This window comes from Erythrolamprus reginae, chromosome 2, assembly GCF_031021105.1.
Source record: "Erythrolamprus reginae isolate rEryReg1 chromosome 2, rEryReg1.hap1, whole genome shotgun sequence".
NCBI lineage: Eukaryota > Metazoa > Chordata > Lepidosauria > Squamata > Dipsadidae > Erythrolamprus > Erythrolamprus reginae.
In genome coordinates, this window is record NC_091951.1 from 261,707,182 (window position 1) to 261,730,290 (window position 23,109).

A 23,109-nucleotide genomic window follows, 5' to 3' on the forward strand; every position below is an offset into this window, starting at 1 on the left:
CGTGAAAAAGCAACAAAGTCCAGAAAACACAGGATTCCTGATGAACTGCGATCAGATACTCTTCCACAACGGCCAAACTAGCATGCTGCTATTTATATCAGCAGCCCTAATTACTGGAGCCCCACCCAAACACAGGTGGCCTCACTTATCTCCTGTAATATGTTCTTACTTGGTCTCTTCTACGCATAATTCTGCGCTTGCGTGGGTCCAAAACGTCATCATCTGAATCAATGGAAGATAAGGGAGATTGACTGCCTGGGCTGTGTGCCAAGCCCCCCTCTGCCCAGTCACTCCCACCTTCTTCTTCGTCCGAGGAAACTAAACTCTGAACTGATTCTGCCGGCAATAACACAGGCCTGTGACATGTTGAAGTTTCCCCTGCATCCACCTCCCCATTCCCTGGGGCAGGAGCTGGGCCAGAGCCAACCACAACAGAATGTTTCTGTGACTCCATCCAGTCACATCGTTGTCTGTCACTCCATTCTTCCTTTGCCCTCAATCTTTCCCAGCATTAGGCTCTTCTCCAGTGAGTCCTTCCTTCTCATTAGGTGGCCAAAGTATTTGAGTTTCATCCTCAGGATCTTCTAAAGAGCAGTCAGGGTTGATCTCCACTAGGACTGACTGGTTTGATCACCTTACAATTCAAGTCTTTTACAGCACCATAGTTCAAAGGCCTCAATTCTTTGGCACTCAGCCTTTCTTATGGTCCAACTTTCACAGCCATACTTTGCAACTGGGAAAACCATAGCCTTGGCTGAATTGACTTTTGTGGGCAGGTTGATGCCTCTGCTTTTTTAGTATGCTGTCTAGAATTGCCATAGCTTTCCTCCCCAGGAACAACCATCTTTTAATTTCTTGGCCATTTGAGGTGATCTTGGAGCCGAGGAAAATAAAATCTGTCACTGCCTCCATTTCTTCCCCATCTATTTGCCAGGAATTAAGAGGGCCGGATGCCATGATCTTAGTTTTCTCAATGTTGAGTTTCAAGCCAATTTTTGCACTCTGCTTCTTTTGCACTCTTGGCTACTTTTAACAATGCTTAAAAGAAGCCTTCCATAGCATGTTTGATGGAAATCCAACTAATATGTCTTTTAATTCTAGACAAATTGACTGGCAAATTTCTCTTCCATTGGAGAAGTGTTCAGATCTTGACCAATTGATTGTGAAATTGATTGTCAATCAGCGTTGCTTCCTAAATGGACAGTTTGATTTCACAGAAGTTTGATTTACTTACTTAAAGGATTCCCTTTATTTTTTTGAGCAGTGTATTTATAGTGCATTATTCCACATTAATTCAGGAGAGAGGTACGTAAGGCATAAGTGACTTAGTTATCATAGTTATAAAAACTATTGTAATTTTCATAGTTGAAATTGCCTTCTTTATACACATGAATCAAACAGAAAGTAATTATGCTGAATAATAAGCATAAAATGCTTTTCAAAACAGACAATAATAAAAAATAAAAAACCCAGTTATTTGAACATATATGTAAAGTGGTCTTATTTATTTCATCCAGCTGGGGTAATCTGGACGAAGAAAGATTGTATCATTTAAATTACTATAGACTCACAGCCCAAAATTTGGGCCTTCATCTGCTGCGAATTTTGTATCTATTATGTGGGAGTAGGAGTTGAAACAAGTCATTCATCTGATCTTTCCCCTGATGTTTTAGTCATCAGCTTGCATTGCTGCAGACTTTAACTTAAGTATTGTGTGAATGAATTTTATTGCTTAGGATCCTTTCACACCATCAATGTTCTCTTACACTGCAGTTTGAAATTCACCTGAGATTGTCTACATTTTTTACTGATTTTGAAATACAGAAATAAAATACAGGGAACATGCCAGCCAACACTCATGTTTTTTCTGTCCGCTGTCCAAAAGAAACAGGCAAAAAACATTATCCAGTTTCCCAACCCACGCCTGAGAGCTTCCACTGGTTATGGATAAACAACAACAACAAAAAATTCTTACTATGCACAGCATACAAAAAGGAATTAAAACAAATCATTAGCACCACTACCTAGAGGTGGGTTCCTCCCGGTTCGGACCGGATTGCCTAAACTGGTAGCGACCCACTGGTGATGTCACTGTTAGTGCCGAACAATGCACGCTGCCATCTTTAAAAAACCTATAAAAATTCCCCCCCCTGTTTGGATGGTTTCCCCTCTTCCGCTGCTTGCAAAGCGAGTTTTCGGAGAGGAGTGGTATACAAATCTAATAAATAAAAGAGCCCTCCTGCCCACCCCTGGGTTAATACTGACCTTTATTTCTTCACCCAAAGCATAGCAGTTCTTCTGCTGTGTTTGGGGCTGATTCCTGCTACTGAGCATGCACAAAAACCGAACTGCACAAGAGGATGCACGTGCGTGAGTGGAGTGGGAGTGCATGCACAAAATGTGAACTGGTGGGAAAGGTAAATAAAACCCACCCTGGCATTGCCCCATGTTTTCCAATACTTTTGGTTGCTTGCAAAAATATCTGAAAGGTTGCTATGAATGGCAACAATATAAATTGTGTGTGTGTGTGTGGGGGGGGGTTGTGTGTAAATGAAAGCACTTGTCATAACTCCTTAGCTAAATTGAAGATGCCAATAGGTACTGTGAAAATAACACTATAGAAACATAGAAGATTCAAAGGAAAAGATTTGTATAACCTTATACAAAATAGCAGTACAAACCTTAAAAAAAAAATGAAAATACCATTTGAATGTTTTTACCCTGCTTTGCATTGCATAGTATTAAGTTAATATTATCCATATAACAACTGTAACCGGTAAAAAAGTTGGATAAGACCTGTAAACTGTATAAACAAATTGTGATATATGTATCTATAAAACAATAAAAAGATTTGCAAAAAAAAGAAACATAGAAGACTGACGGCAGAAAAAGACCTCATGGTCCATCTAGTCTGCCCTTATACTATTTCCTGTATTTTATCTTAGGATGGATATATCTTTATCCCGGGCATGTTTAAATTCAGTTACTGTGGATTTACCAACCACGTCTGCTGGAAGTTTGTTCCAAGGATCTACTACTCTTTCAGTAAAATAATATTTTCTCACATTGCTTCTGATCTTTCCCCCAACTAACCTCAGGTTGTGCCCCCTTGTTCTTGTGTTCACTTTCCTATTTAAAACACTTCCCTCTGTTAACCTATTTAAATGTTCCGACCATGTTCCCCCTTTCCCTTCTGTCCTCCAAACTATATAGATTGAGTTCTTACAGGATGGTAAATTAGCCATTTTATAACTCTGCCTTTTTCCTTAGTAGTATCCAGAATTGCTATGGAGGTTGGCTCGGCAAAAGGAGATGAAAGGGTCTAATCAAAAATTCTAATTCAGGAAGATATAGAAGGAGGGAGGGAAGGAGAGGAAGAGATAGAGAAAGAAAGAAAGGAAGAGAGAAAGAAAGAAAGAAAGAAAGAAAAGGAAAAAAGTAAAAAGAAACAGAGAAAGAAACCCAGCATAATGGCCAAGTTGAGTCTAGGAGTTGAATAAGGCAAAAATTCCTAACAATAGGGAAATGGACCACGGGACCATGACAGTTCAACATAAATAAACTTTGTAGCACTTGCAAGTAATGTGGAAAAGAGACAAAATAGTAAGTCAACACAGCTTCCAGACTTGATATTCAGGTCCTGATATGATCTTGAATTAATACACATTAGTGTGTGTGGACCTTTTTGAAAAAAATCTGTTCCCATCTTGGAACTTGACCATGCTTTCATATGTATATACATTACATTTTATCTTTATATATATGTACCCTTTCCCCAATCAACCTTAATGCAGAAAAGTTGGGGGATATTACTATTTGAGTTGGAATGCTGGCTTCCAACAGGTACACAAATGATTCTGCCAAATTTTTAAAAGTCGGACTGATGTTCTTCTTTGGTAAAAACAAGTTTATATATTGTACGTCCTCCACAGCCTTGGGTTTGGCCCCTAGAGAGACATTCAAAATTTGTTACCCAATTGTTTGTGATTGGCCAAACACTTAAAATTCAATAAGGGCAATTTGAAAACACACTGTACAAAAAACCCTGAGATTTTAAAAGACCCTGCTGAAAATAAAACTAGAGACTGTTTTGATTTAGGTCTTAATCTTTAAGATCAGAAAAATAGGCAAGGAATAGATTAAACCTCTTCCACTGGTAACTTTTTTTTCCTTTTTAAAGCAACCATATTTTATGAATATTTTTCCTGTAGCAGTAACAAAATAAACAAGCAGCTGGAACAATGCCAGTAGCAGTCACTGCACTCAGCAAACTGTCTAGGAAAATCAAAACACAAAATCATAACCTTTGAGCTGCCAGAGGCACACATCTGGGAAGTAGTAAGGGATAATGATCCGAAATGAGAGCAAGACAAGGAGTAATAAAGCAGGAGACTAAAAACTATTAGAAATTAATACTTTTAGCATAAATAACATTTCCACGATCTCAGGTTTTAAAGAGTCAGCATTTCTGATGTAAATAATTTGTCATAGCCGAAATGAACTGAATGCCAGCCTTTGTGTGAGAGGAAGGAGGAGATCTGAGCTTCGCACAAATGACCTTAGGATGCAATGCGCTCTAAATTACATCAATGTAACTCTATAACATTCATAAAGGGTAATAAAGCTGCACTAAATTTATTCCTAATATTATTAGGAATAGCATTTGGAAATCCATCCATCCCTCCTTTCACGAATTGCCTATTTGCTAGAGTTAAAATTTGAATTAAAAAGGCTGTATCCCAAGCTTTGACTGGATTTTTTTCAATGAAAATGTGAAATCCAGATTCTCTTATATATTCCTATGGCACACTACCAGTAGTGGGTTGCTAGCGGTACGGATAAGGGCGTGCAGCTTCGTGTCTCTGGTATGTGTCCAAGCGAGAATTTGCTTCTGTGCATGTGTAGGAAGAAAAATCTCATAAGGGGATACATGTGCATGTGAGATTTTTGTGATTTTTTTGCTTCCGTGCATGTACATGTGCATTAGCAAAATCTTGCTAGGACGCGTGCACACATGACGGAGACACAAATCTGCGCACCCTTATTCGTACCTGTAGCAACAAACTTCTGCACATCACTGTTATTTTGGAAATCTCTCCACAACTCAATATGATATTTGCCCCACTCCATTTCCCCATAAGCTCTAGAATCTTAGAGAAGAATAGTGAAACATGAAAGAAAACCATTACTAGTCTGACTTCCTCTCAAAAAAAGGTACATAACTCTTAAAAATGTCAAGTCATAATATAAGCATAATAGGGAACGAGATAGAAACATAGAAGACTGACAGCAGAAAAAGACCTCATGATCCATCTAGTCTGCCCTTATACTATTTTCTGTATTTTATCTTACAATGGATATATGTTTATCCCAGGCATGTTTAAATTCAGTTACTGTGGATTTACCAACCACGTCTGCTGGAAGTTTGTTCCAAGCATCTACTATTCTTTCAGTAAAATAATATTTTCTCATGTTGCTTTTGACATTTCCCCCAACTAACTTCAGATTGTGTCCCCTTGTTCTTGTGTTCACTTTCCTATATATAGGAAAGATATAGGATATATATAGATATATAGGACTGGGGGACACTTAGGAATGGAGTAAAAAGACTAGTTTCTGGTGGTACCATGCCACTTGGGATGGGTTCCTTCCGGTTTGGACAGGTTCGGGTGAACTGGAAATGACACAATGATGTCACTGGTGCACTTCAGTTGGTGCCAGTTTGTGGGTGCCACCATCTTTTTAAAAAAATTAAATTTATTTTTTCTTCTGAGCATGTGCTTAGAAGCTGAGTTTTCAGCACTGTGTATGCCATTGCCATCTTGTTTTGGGGGTTTAACGCCCCTTGGCTGACTTGGTTGCTATGCCTATTCATTGGCTGACCTTGTTAACATGGGTCTCCATCCCCTGGAGGCCCACAGGAGATCAGAAATGACCCATTTCAAGTTGGGAAAGCCGGACCTGAGCCTGCGTGCCCACCGATATGGCTCCGGGTGCCACTTGTGGCACGTGTGTCATAGGTACACCATCATGGGTACAGGAACTCTGCTTGAGCTGGGGGGTGGACTAGGAGACCTCCAGAGTCCCTTCCAGCTCTATTTTGGCTAGTCAAGATTCCAAACCGATTGTGACTAGAAAGCTGCTTCTTGCTCTGTGTTGACAATCCTGTTTCTCTATCTAGAGTTAGCCAAAAAAGATTATTTTGTGTAAGTACTGTTGTTTGGACAACTGACTGACAATTGGTCCCAGCAAGGAAATGGGGGAGGGAGAGAAACTGTGTTTGCTTTCTAATTGGGCTTTCCTGTACATTCGTTTTTTAATGGCCAGGATTCTGAGCAAATCAGACAATTTTAATACCTATGTATAACATTTCATCCTTTCCTCCACACTGATACTGCCATTCAATCTGCATCAAACAAGGGCCTGTTTTTCTGCAGCAAAGGACAGTTTATCTCTGCTGCACTCCAGGTGTTCAGTGTTAAACTTTGCCTCCATTGTTTCAGGGCATTCCTATTTGGATTTGGGACTTTAATCCCACTGTGTAGTGTCCACTTTCAAAGTTTTTTGTGTGTGTTCTTCTTGGCATGGCCAAGTGCGTATCATCGACTGCGTTCTGTTTAGAGACAAGTTCTCCCTCTGTGGAGTATACGTCTTGCATTCAAGCATTTAGGCTTTGGTTGAAAGTGATCTATGCAAATAAATCTTCAGGCTATTTGTTTCTCCTTCAGAAAAGATGTTAGTGTTTTGTCAAAGACATTCTTTAATAAATTAGACTTTCCATAAATTTCTCGACTAGGCAAAATCTATCCTTAGCATTTACATCATTACATTTTCTAGCAAAGAATTTTTTTCCCTCCATAAACAAATATGCAGTATCATGTATCTTCAATCTTCAACACAATACAATAATTCATATCTTTTTCTTTTTAGTATACATCATTTATCTCATGCTGCCTCCTTTTAATTTTATAACCTGGATTACAAAATAAAATTTCCCCCTTTTTCTTATTCAAATTTAAGACACCGTTAGCTGATAAATTTCTGTAGGCCACTCTCTCTCATCTAACAAATGTAAGCCATGGTGCTTTAACTATTTTCATCTATCCTCATTTATCTTATACGTATTTCTTAAACTTTATTTATAATAATTGATCTTAAAAAAACAAAACAAATTTACTTATCTTCAAACATTAAATCTCAATTCATATCAACTATTTCATGCCTCTCTGGAAAGGGGCGGCATACAAGTCTAATAAATTATTATTATTATTATTATTATTATTATTATTATTATTATTATTATAATATCTAACCATAACAATAACAATACCCCCCCCTTATATAGAGCGCTGGTGAGACCACATTTGGAGTACTGTGTTCAGTTCTGGAGACCTCACCTACAAAAAGATATTGACAAAATTGAACGGGTCCAAAGACGGGCTACAAGAATGGTGGAAGGTCTGAAGTATAAAACGTATCAGGAAAGACTTAATGAACTCAATCTGTATAGTCTGGAAGACAGAAGGAAAAGGGGGGACATGATCGAAACATTTAAATATGTTAAAGGGTTAAATAGGGTTCAGGAGGGAAGTGTTTTTAACAGGAAAGTGAACACAAGAACAAGGGGACACAATCTGAAGTTAGTTGGGGGAAAGATCAAAGGCAACATGAGAAAGTATTATTTTACTGAAAGAGTAGTAGATCCTTGGAACAAACTTCCAGCAGACGTGGTTGGTAAATCCACAGTAACCGAATTTAAACATGCCTGGGATAAACATATATCCATTGTAAGATAAAATACAGGAAATAGTAAAAGGGCAGACTAGATGGACCATGGGGTCTTTTTCTGCCGTCAGTCTTCTATGTTTCTATGTTTCTAAAATACTAAAATTATTCAAATTCCAAGGGCAAAAAACACATTAACTTCTTTCAATAACTATTCATTACATTATAACTTCCCTTCCACTACATTTTAAATTACCTTTTAAATTTATTAAAGCCCTTAGAATTTGACTGGATATTTTTGACATTTCAAAGTATTTCGCTACATTTGCTAGCATTCAGTTCAATTTTGTGACTTCTGCTCTTCTAGATGGATATTTTAACAATATCCCTTATGCTGAACATGTTATTAGGAAGGTGAGGGAAAATGCATTTTGATACTTATTTTCTTTGTATTTCATTATGTTTCACACAGTAAAGTACTTATAATCATTCTATCTACATTTAAATTTTTAGGAAGGAGTATTTGATCTTTCAGAAATATTATGAGTTTTTTATTAGTAGATTTTTAAGACTGTGCTCCTGCGGATTCATGAGATTAACTGGATCCCCAAGCACAAACAGCTTTTAATGAATTCCTCCATTTTGCCCTAGTGGAGCGTACAGCTATAATTACTATGAATTTTTGCAAAAATATCATAATGTTCTTTTAGAGTTTGCAAAAACATAGAAATAATAAAGTGTAAAGACATTTTATTCAAGAACAGTTAGACCTCAAGTGAAGAACTGATAGCAGAAGTAAATATCCCCCCCCCAAAAAAAAGATATTATACTAGTGAAATGCCAGGCATGAAAATCCATCACTGGTTTATAGTGTTATTGATTGATTGATTGATTGATTGATTTGATTTGTATGCCGCCCTTCTCCGAGGTCTCAGGGTGGCCCACAGCATATAATATAACAATACAATACAATGGCAAATCTAATTAAATTTAAAATTACTATCTAAAAATCCAATATTTAAAAACAATCATACCAGTCCAATCATACAACATATATCTCATTTTGTTGGCCAAGGGGCTGAGACCTAATTGCCCCAAGCCTGGCAACATAGGTGAGTCTTAAGACTCTTACGGAAGACAAGGAGGGTGGGGCAGTGCGAATCTCCAGGGGGAGCTGATTCCAGAGGGCCGGAGCCCCAAAGAGAAGGCTCTTCCCCAAGCCCCCCCCCCAAGTGACATTGTCTGGCTGAGGGGACCTGGAGAAGGAACCTAATTGGTTGCTGGGAATCATATGGCAGAAGGCAGTTCTGCAAGTAATCTGTTATGCTGACAAAAATTACTGTTATTATATAGATTATTTGTTTCATTAGAGTCACAATTTATAGTGGAAATTAGGCCACATTTTTAATTTTGATATTTTAATACATTCCCATTAGTTACCGTTAGATTTGGGAACTTTGTCTGTTCTTCAGGTGAAACAAGCTAGAAGCAGATGGAGTTTTGAATCCAAAAGTCTTATCCCTATGGGCAGGGGTGGGCAGCAGGCAGGATGAGGTGGAACGTAGTGCCATCAGCGGAAATGAAGATATGTGCGCAGCTCCAGCTGATTGTCGGCTGTCACTTCCTTGATTACTGGTTTCAGCTCAGCTCTCTTTTTCTCCCCTGTTGCTGCTGCTTCGTCTGTGCTCCTTGCTTTTTTCCTCTTTCCTTCTTTCTGGCCACAGACAAGCTTCCCTCTCTCCTGCCTGGCTCCCCTCCAGCCTCACGCAGCCACCTCCCATGTGACGTGCAAGCAGAAGGCATGGGTGGAAGTGGCGCTGGAAGCATTTATGCTTCTGGCAGCACCTGTTCGCCTAGCTACCCAGCCTGAGGTGGGGTGTGACCAAGGTAGGAGAGCGTGGGAAACGCAAAGCAAATTGTCACCCCAGCGAACAACACTGGTGAGGTTGTAAGTCGAGGACTTAACAGTTCACTTGAACGATGATGATCGTTCAAGCCACTCCCACCTGGTCACATGGTCAGCAAGCCACTCATACCCAGTGACATGACCATTAAGCCACACCCATAAAATAAGCCACACCCACAGTATGGCAGTAAAAAATTTGACTGCCCATTACTGCCTATTGGGAATGATTACAAGTGATACCGGTAATTGACTGCTTTGGTTCCGCTTTGAAAAACAAATTTTACAGCTTGCAAAGTTGCACAGGGAGGAGTGGACTTCAAAAATTTTAGCAAGGGGTTTTCTGGCTGGTTGCTGGGTGGGCGTGTCTATGCTGGGTGTGGCTTTGTTGGCCTCCTGCACCACGGCAAAGTGGTGGTGAGCATTTTTGTCCTTCTTGGGCTCCAGAGGCTTGCCTCAAGCCTTCAGGAGGGTGAAAATGGCCTCCCCAGACTCCAGAGGACCTCTGGAGGCCTGAAACGGACCCATTTCTGACCTTCCCAAACTTCCGGTAGGCTTGTTTTATGCCCTTCCAAGTGTCTTTACATGCCCTGCACTTACCTTCATCCAAAATGGGCCATATGGGGACTCCTGGGAGGAGCGAGGCAGCCAGGAGTGGGATTGCTGCACGAATCCCCAGCGACCAGTTAGGTCCGGGTCCTGTCAACTAAACAATGTCGCTTGGCAGGACCCAGGGGAAGAGCCTTCTCTGTGGCGGCCCCGGCCCTCTGGAACTAACTCCCCCCAGAGATTAAAATTGCCCCCACCCTCCTTGCCTTTCGTAAGCTGCTTAAAACCCACCTCTGCCGCCAGGCATGGGGGAATTGAGATACTCTTTCCCCTAGGCCTCTACAATTTTATGCATGGTATATCTGTATGTATGTTTGGTTTTTATAATAATGGTTTTTAACTGTTTTTAGTATTGGATTATTATTATATGCTGTTTTATTACTGTTGTTAGCCGCCCCGAGTCTGCAGAGAGGGGCGGCATATAAATCCAATAAATAAATAAATAAATAAATTTAGGGGTTCTTCGAACTGCACAGAATCTTAGCTAGAGGTTCTTCCAAACCCCTGCAAACCCCAGTAGCCCACTCCTGCCACAGGTTAGAAAGAAGTAAGAAGGTTTCAACAAATGTTGTATGTACACTGAAGTTTTGAAAACATGCTGTTGGGATGCTCACAAATGTTTGCTTTCTAAGATGCAATTAGCAAAACCAATCATTAATTAACTGGTGTGGCTTCTGACTCAATTCCTGATAGTTTTCCAAGATGGCTACCATGACCGGGATTTACTGTCTGTTCTGGGCAGGATGATAACCTTCATTTCCTAAGAATATCCCTGGAACTCACGTGGAGACCAGAAAACATTTTTGGACATACTAATACTTTGCCATTTGTTAACATTCTATTTTTAATTCTATTTTAAAAAGTGAGATGGTGCAACAACATTGGCACCAGTAGAAATATCTACGGGATCCATTTTGTCTACCCTTTAACAAGCCAACGGTTATAATGAATCTGTGACAATAAACGTGCTTCAATTTTCCAATATGCGGATAAAGCAGCAGCAAATGAAAATCTTCAATGCATTATTAATCAAATGGGAACAACTATTATACTAATATTAATTATAAATGTACAATTTCACTAGGCTTTTGTCCTTTTTTCTCTGTATAAACAAATATATTAAAGATCTGAAGTCCTGTTTTCTTTAGAACAAATATTCTGAAAATGTATATTAAGTGTGTGATTATAAATATGCCTATAAGAGGAGTTGATTCCTTTCCATGAATAGCAAAACTATTAGATAAAACTTCAGTTTCTGGCAATGTGCATTATATAACAACAGCTATTTATAGACACAATGTTTTTTTAAAAAACTCGATATAGAAAAGGGAACAATATACCATTCTCTCCCAAAATAATCAAGAAAAGATGTCCTGTAAAATAAAATCTTAAACTATGACATACCCAAAGCAATGAGCTATCAGATCTTGATGAAACAGATAGGCATGCTTCAATTTCATAGCACATTACCCAGCGGGTAGAAGGAACTGAAGAAGTGAGTGTAACATATATATTGCATGCATTATATATTACATAAAAGTTTGGGGTTTTCAGTTGCAAAATCATTTGCCATTCAAAGCAAGGGAACTTAAATTCGAGTACCGTGAAAATACAGAACAAATGAAATCATGACTAATCACGTTCCTCAGCCACACTTTGCGAGGAGAATAAAACTTGACAGGGAAGGATGAGGACAAAACAGAACTGTCTCGCAGGGTGCCAAGTGAAACAAAAAATGGATTCAAGCCTGGAGTGAAAGCCATTTTGGATTCCACAGGTCATCCTAGGAAAGGTCACTAAACTAATATTTGCTAAACCCTAATTCTTGGAATGCATATTAAAAATGTTAGGCCAAATGAAAGGAGGGGGGGGGGGTCAAGTGAATGCTATGTTATAGCTGTTTAAAAAGGGACTTTAGCCTTATGTACAAGAAGTAAAGAATAGGACAAATGAAAAATATTTGGAAACGAAATATATAGGTATGGGTTGTCCCTTATTGACTATTCAAGTTGAAAGAGAGTGTGGCTGTTTGCCGTACATATTAAACTCTTGGTATACCACCATTAACTTGAATAGTCAATAAGGAACAACCCATACCTATATATTTCTTTTCCAAAGTTTAGGTATATAGATTATATAAATATATACTAATGCACCAGGGAGTCAAAAATCCATTTAGAATGGGTGCAAAGCGTTCAGGTTTTTTCCATTCCTTGTTGCCACCTAGTGGATGTTTGCAGCTCTGACCTAGTAGCATTCCCACGCAACCACTGTTTTTATAGTTAGGTGGCTTTAAATGCAACTTAAAGTCTATCCCTTTGAATGTAAAAAGCGGCTGGAATAGCATAGCTAACCTCCAGCTGTATTTACAGTATGGATGTACAGTGGTACCTCTACCTACAAACGCCTCTACTTACGAACTTTTCTAGATAAGAACCGGGTATTCAAGGTTTTTTTTTGCTTCTTGTCAAGAACCATTTTCCACTTACAAACCCAAGCCTCTGAAACTGTAACCTGAAAAGGCAAGAAGAAGCCTCTGCGTGGCCTCTCTAGGAATCTCCTGGGATGAAACAGGGCCGGAAAAGGCGGGGAGAAGCCTCTGCGTGACCTCTCTAGGAATCTCCTGGGATGAAACAGGGCCGGAAAAGGTAGGGAGAAGCCTCTGTAGGGCCTCTCTAGGAATCTCCTGGGAGGAAACAGGGCCGGAAAAGGCAGGGAGAAACTTCTGTGGGGCCTCTCTAGGAATCTCCTGGAAGGAAACAGGGCCTCCACCTTCCCTGTGGTTTCCCCAATCGCACACATTATTTGCTTTTACATTGATTCCTGTGGGGAAAATTGCTTCTTCTTACAAACTTTTCTATTTAAGAACCTGGTCACGGAACGAATTAAGTTCATATGTACCACTGTAGTTGATAAGACAAGCTAGTTAGAAGAAAGTGAGGAACATTCTCATGCATTTTGAAGTAGAAATTAAGATGTTTGCTTTTGAGATGTTTGCTATTCCCTCCATTCCTTCTGTGGATTCAGTGCCGCCCAACTGACCACTGTTTTGTTTGTGACCCTTCTTCTTGTCTCCCAAGGTCATTCACGCATACCACTACACTTTTGGATTGAATTTGCAATGGGAATACAAATGACTAATGGCTGATGTTGTCTATTTTTGCCCTCCAAAGAGCTTGCTGTCCTGTTCTGATGACACAACAACTAAGACAGGAGAGATAAAGTCTTGCACTAAATTCTCCAGGGATCAGTTGGATCACACAAAGTAGATTTTCCAAAGAGGCAGCGGAACTGGCTGATAACAAAACAACATTGTATCTGGCCCGAATAGCTCAAGGAATGGAACTAGTAAGATCTGGCAGCTGACATTTGGAAAATAAATTACTTGCATTTATTCAGCTGCTTAGCTGTGCACCGATGTTTAGAAGGAAGGCATATATGCTTTGCCTAGCTTCAAAGCTGACACAACGAGACTGTATTCGCCTTGCGCTTAATGTTCTGGAAGGCATCATACACGAATCGAAAAGGCATAGTACACCGTGAACATTCCTCACTGCAGGAAAAATATTTATCTTTGGTTTGTGGCATGCTCTGTTCCATAGTGTTCAATTGGTGTGCCAACTCTTCATTTATCAAACTCACAACCCCAAATCTAGCATTATTCTTTATTTCATTTGTTACAGAATTATGTGTGGTACGCATAATTCTCTGTCATATGACACATGTCTGTAAAATAATAAGCTGCACAGAAAAAAAAACCCTCAACCACTAACCCAAAGCACCAATAGTACAGTGTTTAAATTTTAAAGCTATCATATATTTAGGCTTATTTCTAAATCCCTAAAGTTTGGGTGGATTTCTTTGCTTTTCAGTTTTAACTGCACATTCAGCAACACACACACACACACAGAGAGAGAGAGAGAAAGAGAGAGAGAGAGAAACCACCATTTAGTAGTCATAATTCTATGTAGACGAGTAAAAAAACATGTTATACACTTATTGCTGTGCTAATTCAAGGTCAGAGTTTACTATTTAAATATATATTTGTACTGGCTAACAGAATCAGCACATTATAATCCTCCCTCCATCTATGAATGGGCAAAAGTTCACTTTGGTTTTTTTAAAAAAAAAATCAAAGAAAATTGGCTCAATATGCAAGTGAGTAATTTTAACGTTGTTAGACATTTCTACTTACCATGTATGCATTCTTTACATAGCATGCTCTTTTTCTGATGTGATCATAGACACCAGAAGAGAAAACTAGTGACTGAGAAATTGTGTCAAAAAATCTCTTTCAGTACTTTTACACGTGTCTTCTAATTACTTGTGAAATCATAAAGCATGATCTATTAATATTTTGTAATAACTGTAGGATTCTAAAGCATTACAAATGTTCTCTGCATTGCTTTTGCTGTTACTGTCATTAATTTTTTTTAAACACATCTTAAGCAGTGATGGGTTCTAAATCCCATCGCTACCAGTTTGTGCGTGCGCTCGCATGAGGCTTCTGTGCCGAAGTGTCTGGGGTGGATAGGCAGAGCCTCCCACAACCGCCACTACCAGTTCGTAGAACCAGACCAAACCGGTAGCAACCTACCACTGCTCTTAAGTCACATCCAAATAGGTAGTCCTCAATTTATGACTATTTATTAGCAATCTGTTATCCCATCCTCATGGTTACATGATTGCAATTTGGATGCTCACATTTTACTCAGTAAACAAAGGAGGGTGACCTTTGTTATTGATTTCTGGCAAAAAAAATACAGTAATACCTCGTCTTACAAACTTAATTGGTTCCCGGAGGAGGTTCGTAAGGCAAAAAGTTCTTAAGATGAAACAATGTTTCCCATAGGAAACAATGTAAAATCAATTAATCCATGCAAGGAAAAAAAAACTTGCAAAAATGCAGCTGCCCAGCTGTCACCTTTTGAAACAGCCGGGCGCTTCTCAGCGTTCTCCCGAATGCTGAACCTGGAAGTTCGACAAAAGTTCGGGTGGCAGTTGAGAAGCCCCGCCACCCGGCTGTCCCCTTTTGAAACAGCCAGGGGGCTTCTCGGTGTCCTCCCGAACCCGAACGCCAAACCTGAACTTTTGCTGAACTTCCGGGTTCAGCGTTCAGGCGGCAGGTTCGTAAGGCGGAAAAAGTTCGTAAGAAGAGGCAAAAAATTTCCAAACCCTGGGTTTGTATCTTGGATTGTTCATATGGTGAGGGGTTCATATCACGAGGTAATACTGTATATGTTTTTTCAGAAAAATGGGTCAACACTTACTTATGACTGCGGATTTGTTTAACGATTGTGGTGATTCATTTAGTCTGGTTGTAAAGTTGGACCCAACTCAAATTACGACTGCAGTGACTTACAATGGAAATTCCGGTCCTAATCGTGATTGTAAATCAATGTTTCTCAAATAGTGGGACGGGGGGCCCCTTGGAGGGGGCGTGGAGCAATGTCAGGGAGGCGCATGACTCCAGGGAATGTGCTTTATTTGTCGCGAGGAGTAGGGTTGTTTTGCACTGAACAATAGCACACAGCACAGAGCAGGAGATATGAAGTGCAGAGAAAAAACCCTTAATAGAAGGCATAGAAGTCGAATAAATAAATAAAACCACATGGTGCGGGAAGAAAGCGAACTGGCGGCGAAGTAAATTAGTGCTCATCCCTGACTGGTGGCTCATGTTTGCTCAGAGAGACCATTTTGGTTGCTGACCTCATCATTAGGCAGATAAGTCATAGGCTCTCTGTTGAGTGCTTAATGAAGTCATTTTTAATAAAAAAATTAAAACTCGCTTAATGAAAATGATATTAAGGCAATTCCACTGTTTCTTCTTTTCTTTGTTAATTCTGAATTATACAAACACATTGCCTACTCGGTTAATAAAGGAAAGAATCGGTGTGGGCAGTTGGATTTTCTGAGTTCCTATTGTATATGCAATATTGGAATCATTTTTAAACCTCTGCCAACTATTTCCAACCATATGTACAGAGAGAAGGTGGGGGGCAGAGAGAGAGAGAATGAATTACAGGCTGTGTAGAAAACCATCAGCCCATGTGCAGAGACGGAAAAATTATAGAAGGTATGTGAAGTAGTTTAGAAGACACTAGTCATTGGGAGTAGCCTTCTCGAGGTGGGAAATGACCTAGGGACAGATGGGAGCTATGTGGGAAAGGTCTTAGCAACCTTCTCCCTTTTGAAACCCAAGCAGACTATGACATCTGCAGGATTCTTTCCACTTTTTCTGTCTTTCGCTTCATTCCCACAGAACAGAGGTGTTAAACACAAGGCCCGCAGGCTGGATTTGGCCTGCAGGCTGGTTAGAGCCAGCCTGGAAACAACAAAAGTGCCTCTGCCAGCGAAAACGCCACCCCCCCTGCTCCATTTTCACTGGCAGAGGGCTGCAGGAGGCGGTTGTGGGTGAAAACGGCCCCTGCGCGCTCCATTTTCACTGGCAGAGGACTATCAAAACAAACTAAAAACAAAACAAAAGGATAAATGTTTCCCTTTTTGCATTTGAGCATGCAAGAAGGGACAAGAAAGGAGAAAGGGAAAAACAAAGAAAAATCAGGAAAGATAGGAAGAGAGCAAGGAAGGAAAAATCAGGAAAGAGGGGAAGGAAGAAAAAAGGAGAATGAAAAGGGAAGGAAAAGAAAAGGAAGGAAGGAAGGAAGGAAGGAAGGATGGAGGGAGAGAGGGAAGAAAGACAGAAAGAAAGAAAGAAAGACATAAAGAAAGAAAGAAAGACAGACAGACAGACAGACAGACAGACAGACAGAAAGAAAGAAAGAAAGAAAGAAAGAAAGAAAGAGAAATGAATTAGCTTAGGCTGAACTGTACACAATTAGCGGTTTTATTGCTTCAAACCAAAGAACAGGAACTGAGTATGTGGCTGACAAAAGAAGTGTGTTAAACTCTGAGAGAAAATGACGCGTCTCTATCCTTATATAGCTTTTCTCCAGCAGCAGAAGAGTTTTGACACAGCAACAAGTCTCCCGCCAGAAAACATTAGCCAATTAGAGCACCATATGTAAATAGAGTACTTAGATTCTTAATATATGCATATTTAACAGAAAGAAAGAAAGAAAGAAAGGAGGAGATTATAATGAGAGTAAGAGATGGTGCCAGGGAGGTCCTGCCTTAGCACTTGGCCATCATAGGTGCCCCTGAGCAACGTCAAACTGCCCACGGGAGGGGGGGAGCTCTCTGTGGTCAAACACAATCCTGATGCGGCCCTCAATGAAATAGAGTTTGACACCCCTGTCATAGAAGAGTCATGCATATAGTCCTCAATTTACATCAGTTCATTTAGTGGCTCTCCGAAGTTACAACAGCACTGGGGGAAAAAATGACTTATGACTGGTCCTTACATGGAAGACAGTCCCAACATCCCAAGTCATATGATCCAAATCTGGGCTACTTGATAACCAGCGTGCATGTATGATCACTGGACCATCCCCCAAGAGTATGTGATCGTCATCTGCAACCTTCCTAGATAGCTTCTGACAAGCAAAGTCAATGGGGGAGATTGCATTCAACCGATTGCATTTAATAACTACTATGGTTCACTTAACAATCATGGGGAAAAAAGGTGGTAGAATTCGGTGTGGTTCACTTAATGAAGCCCTTGCTTAGCAATGAAAATTCTGGTCACAGTCATAGTCGTAAGTGGAGGTCTTGTTTGCACAAAGCTGGCAAAATTATGAGGATGGGGAGGGGGATGAGCAATGAAACCACCCTCTAGTTAAACTCAAGTAACAGAGAGTCCATAATCAGGGAATCGAAAATAGGTTGGCAAGTGTTGTATTGTCTCTGTACAAATTGATGGTGAGACCACACTTGGAGTATTGTGTACAGTTCTGGTCACCGCACCTCAAGAAGGATATAATGGAACTGGAAAAGGTACAAAAAAGGGCAACTGGTATGATCAAGGAAATGCAGCACCTCCCTTATATAAACCAGACTGCAACGCCTTGGTCTCTTCAGCCTGTTTAAGGGGTGATTTGATCGAAGTGTATAAAATCATGCATGGGATAGAAAAGGTGGATACAATACTAGGATGAGAGGGCACTCCCTAAAGCTCATAAGTAAGAAAGTGAGGACAAAAAAAGGGAAATATTTCTTCACCCAGAGAGTCGTTGGTTTATGGAATTCACTTCCAGAAGAGATTGTGACAGCTGTCAGCCTGGATAGCTTCAAGGCAGGATTAGATAGATTCATGGATGCCAAGTGTGTCGGTGGTTATTGAAACGGATGTCCAAGTGCCACCTCTATGTTGGTTGAGGCAGGCAAGATTCCATTGAGTACCACTTGTTGGGGGTCAAGGGAAAGGGAGGGTTTTGCCTTCTCTTTCTGCTCAAGATCCCCATGGACAATTGGTGGGCCACTGTGTGACACAGAATGCTGGACTCGATGGGCTTTGGCCAGATTCAGCATGGCTCTTCTTATGTTCTTACGTTCTTATGTCATGTACATGTTATTTTCTTTGCAACAATACAAAATTTGTTTGTGGTGCTTCTTTTTCCAGCAGGCAAATTAAGCATCCTTATTGATATTGAAGTTTTCTTTCTTAGAAATGAAGTAACCCTTTTTTTGAAATCAAGAGCAACTGGGGCTTGCCACCCTTTCTTATTAGACTGCTTGAGTTATTTATGCATCATAAATCTTTTTCACACGGTTGACTATCAGCACAAGAACCATCACATCAGTACAAATGTTATTATTTAGCGATCCATTTCTGAATCAGAAAATGATTTTTCTACACCAAAGTTGTCCATCGCTCATTAAAAGAAAAAAACATTAATCTTTTTATTTATGATTTCTTTTTAAGAATGAGAAAGTTAGCTTGTAAGGTTGCATTTCAAGAACACATTTTTTTTACCCTCTCCTGATCCCCCTCCCTTGAAAAAACATGTTTCTGGCTAAAAACATTGTTTTTGCGATGCAAGCCAGTGGCTAGGGTTACTTGGCCAAATGCAAGGATTATTTTCAACTCTGCAAAAACATGTTTGTTTATTTATTTTGTCCAATACACAATGAGGGTTTTAGTGGGTATATATCTATATACAGTGATCCCCCGCTTGTTGCGAGGGTTCCGTTCCAGGAGCCCCCGCAACGAGCGGGTTTTCGCGAAGTAGCGCTGCGGAAGTAAAAACACCATCTGCGCATGTGCAGATGGTGTTTTTACTCCCACAGCGCTAGCGAGGAGCCGAAGATTGGGGGCGGCGCGGCTGTTTGCCGCCGGCATGGGGGGCTTCCTAGCAGCCCCCCAAACCCGGGTTGGGGGTCCGGGGGGCGCTGGCTCTCGGCGCTTTCGAGCTGAGTCCGGGAGCGAATTCGCTCCCGGACTCAGCTCGAAAGCGCCGAGAGCCAGCGTGGACAGGCCGTTCCTTGGCGATGTCTCTCGGCGCTTTCGAGCTGAGTCCGGGAGCGAATTCGCTCCCGGACTCAGCTCGAAAGCGCCGAGAGCCAGCGTGGACAGGCCGTTCCTTGGCGCTGTCTCTCGGCGCTTTCGAGCTGAGTCCGGGAGCGAATTCGCTCCCGGACTCAGCTCGAAAGCGCCGAGAGCCAGCGTGGACAGGCCGTTCCTTGGCGCTGTCTCTCGGCGCTTTCGAGCTGAGTCCGGGAGCGAATTCGCTCCCGGACTCAGCTCGAAAGCGCCGAGAGCCAGCGTGGACAGGCCGTTCCTTGGCGCTGTCTCTCGGCGCTTTCGAGCTGAGTCCGGGAGTGAATTCGCTCCCGGACTCAGCTCGAAAGCGCCGAGAGACAGCGTGGACAGGCCGTTCCTTGGCGCTGTCTCTCGGCGCTTTCAAGCTGAGTCCGGGAGCGAATTCGCTCCCGGACTCAGCTCGAAAGCGCCGAGAGACAGCGTGGACAGGCCGTTCCTTGGCGCTGTCTCTCGGCGCTTTCGAGCTGAGTCCGGGAGCGAATTCGCTTCAGGACTCAGCTCGAAAGCGGCGAGAATGAACGGCGTGGGCGGGCGAAGGGCGGGCGGCAGCGAGGAGTTTGCGTGGGCAGTGGGGAAACTCCTCGCTGACGCCAGCAAGAGGGGGAAGACCCAGGAAAGCCACCCAGCAGCTGATCTCCCGGTTGCCATCTACGCATGCGTGCCCATAGAAAAAACGCACGCATGCGTAGATGGTATTTTGACTTCCGGGTTGAAAAATCGTGAAGTACCCTGTACGCAATGGTTGGGGACGCAATAAACGGGGGATCACTGTACACATAGTAAAATACATGATGAAGGTTATAGAGGAGATACTCATAGTAAAATATATCTAAGAAATAATAGAAAAGATAAAGTAATAGAACATATCAATGAAAGAATAGAAGAAGAGATATAGGAATAGAAGAAAGGTATAGGAGATATAGGAAAGCAATAGGACAGGGGATGGAAGGCACTCTAGTGTACTTTACTCGCCCCTTACTGACCTCTTAGGAATCTGGAGAGGTCAACCGTAGATAATCTAAGGGTAAAGTGTTGGGGGTTTGGGGTTTGGGGATGACACTATGGAGTCCGGTAATGAGTTCCACGCTTTGACAACTTGGTTACTGAAGTCATATTTTTTACAGTCAAGTTTGGAGCGGTTAATATTAAGTTTAAATCTGTTGTGTGCTCTTGTGTTGTTGTAGTTGAAGCTGAAGTAGTCGCCGACAGGCAGGACATTGCAGCATATGATCTTGTGGGCAATACTTAGATCTTGTTTAAGGCGTCTTAGTTCTAAGCTTTCTAGGCCCAGGATTGAAAGTCTAGTCTCGTAGGGTATTCTGTTTCGAGTGGAGGAGTGAAGGGCTCTTCTGGTGAAGTATCTTTGGACATTTTCAAGGGTGTTAATGTCTGAGATGCAATATGGGTTCCAAACAGATGAGCTGTATTCGAGGATGGGTCTGGCAAAAGTTTTGTAAGCTCTGGTAAGTAGTGTGAGATTGCCAGAGCAGAAGCTATGTAGGATTAGGTTTACAACTCTTGAAGCCTTCTTGGCTATATTGTTGCAGTGGGCTTTGGCACTTAAATCTTTTGTTATTAGTATACCAAGGTCTTTAACCGAGTGGGCATTATCTGTGATAATTTGATTATTCAGTTCGTATTTGGAGTTCACATTCTTCTTCCCAATGTGTAGGACAGAGCATTTGCTAGTTGAGATTTGGAGTTGCCATGTGTTAGACCACTCAGAAACAGCGTCAAGGTCTTTTTGGAGAGTAGTTGTGTTATCGGTGGTGTTGAAGAGTTTTACATCGTCGGCGAAGAGGACACAGTTGCTTGTGATGTAATCGCAAAGGTCATTGATGTAGAGAATGAAGAGGTCATAGAAGATAGCAATAGCACTTAGACTTATATACCGCTTTGCAGTAGCTTTACAGCTCTCTCTAAGCGGTTTACAGAGTCAGCATATTGCCCCCAACAAGATATACAAGATAGAAGTATGGATGAGAGGTACGGAAGAACGGGTTACAAGCTAGTTTTAATTAGCATTAGCTGTCATTTTATTTATTAAATTTGATTTAGACATTGCCAAATTCTGGGCATTCAGAGATAGGATCTGTCCGTATAAGTTTCAGTTTGGTTCTTCCCTTTTAGAAACATAGAAACATAGAAGACTGATGGCAGAAAAAGACCTCATGGTCCATCTAGTCTGCCCTTATACTATTTCCTGTGTTTTATCTTAGGATGGATATATGTTTATCCCAGGCATGTTTAAATTCAGTTACTGTGGATTTACCAACCACGTCTGCTGGAAGTTTGTTCCAAGGATCTACTACACAATTCTTTCCCACTGCAAAAATACACCTTGATGCAGCTTCAAAAAATGTTTTAATTGCCGGTACTTACTTGCTGCTTAAGCAGCGTCTCAAGGAGTACGAAGCGCCTCCGCCACAGGTACGGGAACATTCACTCCAGGAGCCCCAGGCATCCCACAGACTATCTCGGTCCTCTTCAGAACGAGCAGTTCGAGAACTCTATAAGAGAACAAAAGACAGCATGAAGGGAAGAGAAATTGGCTCACGTTCAAAATAGGGAAGTGACTGCCGAATTATTGCTAAATATTCACTTGACAAATCTCTCACTTAACAACAAAAGTTTTGGCCTCAATGGTGGTCATAGGTTGAGGACAACCTGTGTATAAACATTTATTTCTGTAGATGTTTCTAGTTTAGATTACAAACAGATCACACAAAATATATTTTGCTATTTTGAATGGCTACCTGATGAAGGCAAATAAGCCCAAAATAGATCTATAGTAGCCTCCCTTCCTTTTCATTATCAGCAAAAATATGTTACACTTATAGATTATAGTTGTCAGCTATAAAAGAGCTTATCTGCCTTGGAATACGGCCCCTAGTGGTTCCTGTACCTCCTGTGTGCCGAGAGGCAAAAAGGAAGCTATGATGCTCCTTCCAGATACCAAGGTCACACATAACCCTTCCCTGGTACAAGTTGATACAGGAGATGAGCCTGTAGCCTAAAGGCTAAGGCCACTGCCTTACAAGGCAGAGCCCCAGGTTCAAATACCAGTAAGGGTGTGGCTACCTGATAAAGGCAAATAAGCCTGAAATAGATCTATAACAGTCTCCTTTCCTTTTCATTATCAACAAAAAATATGTTACACACACACACACTCACACACACACACACACACACAGAGTATTTATTTATTTATTATTTATTTATTAGATTTGTATGCCGCCCCTTTCCATAGACTCGGGGCGGCTCACAACACAATAAAACAGTTCATGACAAATCTAATAATTTACAATTTAAAATTTAAAATAGTTTTAAAAAACCCCATTTTTAAGCAGACATACCTACAGACATACCATACATAAATTATATAGGCCCGGGGGAGATCAATTCCCCTATGCCTGACGACAAAGGTGGG

At 41.0% G+C, this 23,109-nt stretch overlaps 1 protein-coding gene across 2 annotated transcripts in view; it reads right to left on the minus strand.

The window, feature by feature from the left end:
• Nucleotides 1-23,109, minus strand: part of ADAMTSL1 (ADAMTS like 1) — a 637,539-nt gene that overhangs the window by 254,189 nt on the left and 360,241 nt on the right. For both annotated transcript variants that reach the window (XM_070742526.1, XM_070742525.1), the window contains exon 3: nucleotides 22,062-22,189. In XM_070742526.1, the coding sequence (XP_070598627.1) occupies nucleotides 22,062-22,189 (128 nt within the window). The remainder of the gene's footprint in view (nucleotides 1-22,061; nucleotides 22,190-23,109) is intronic.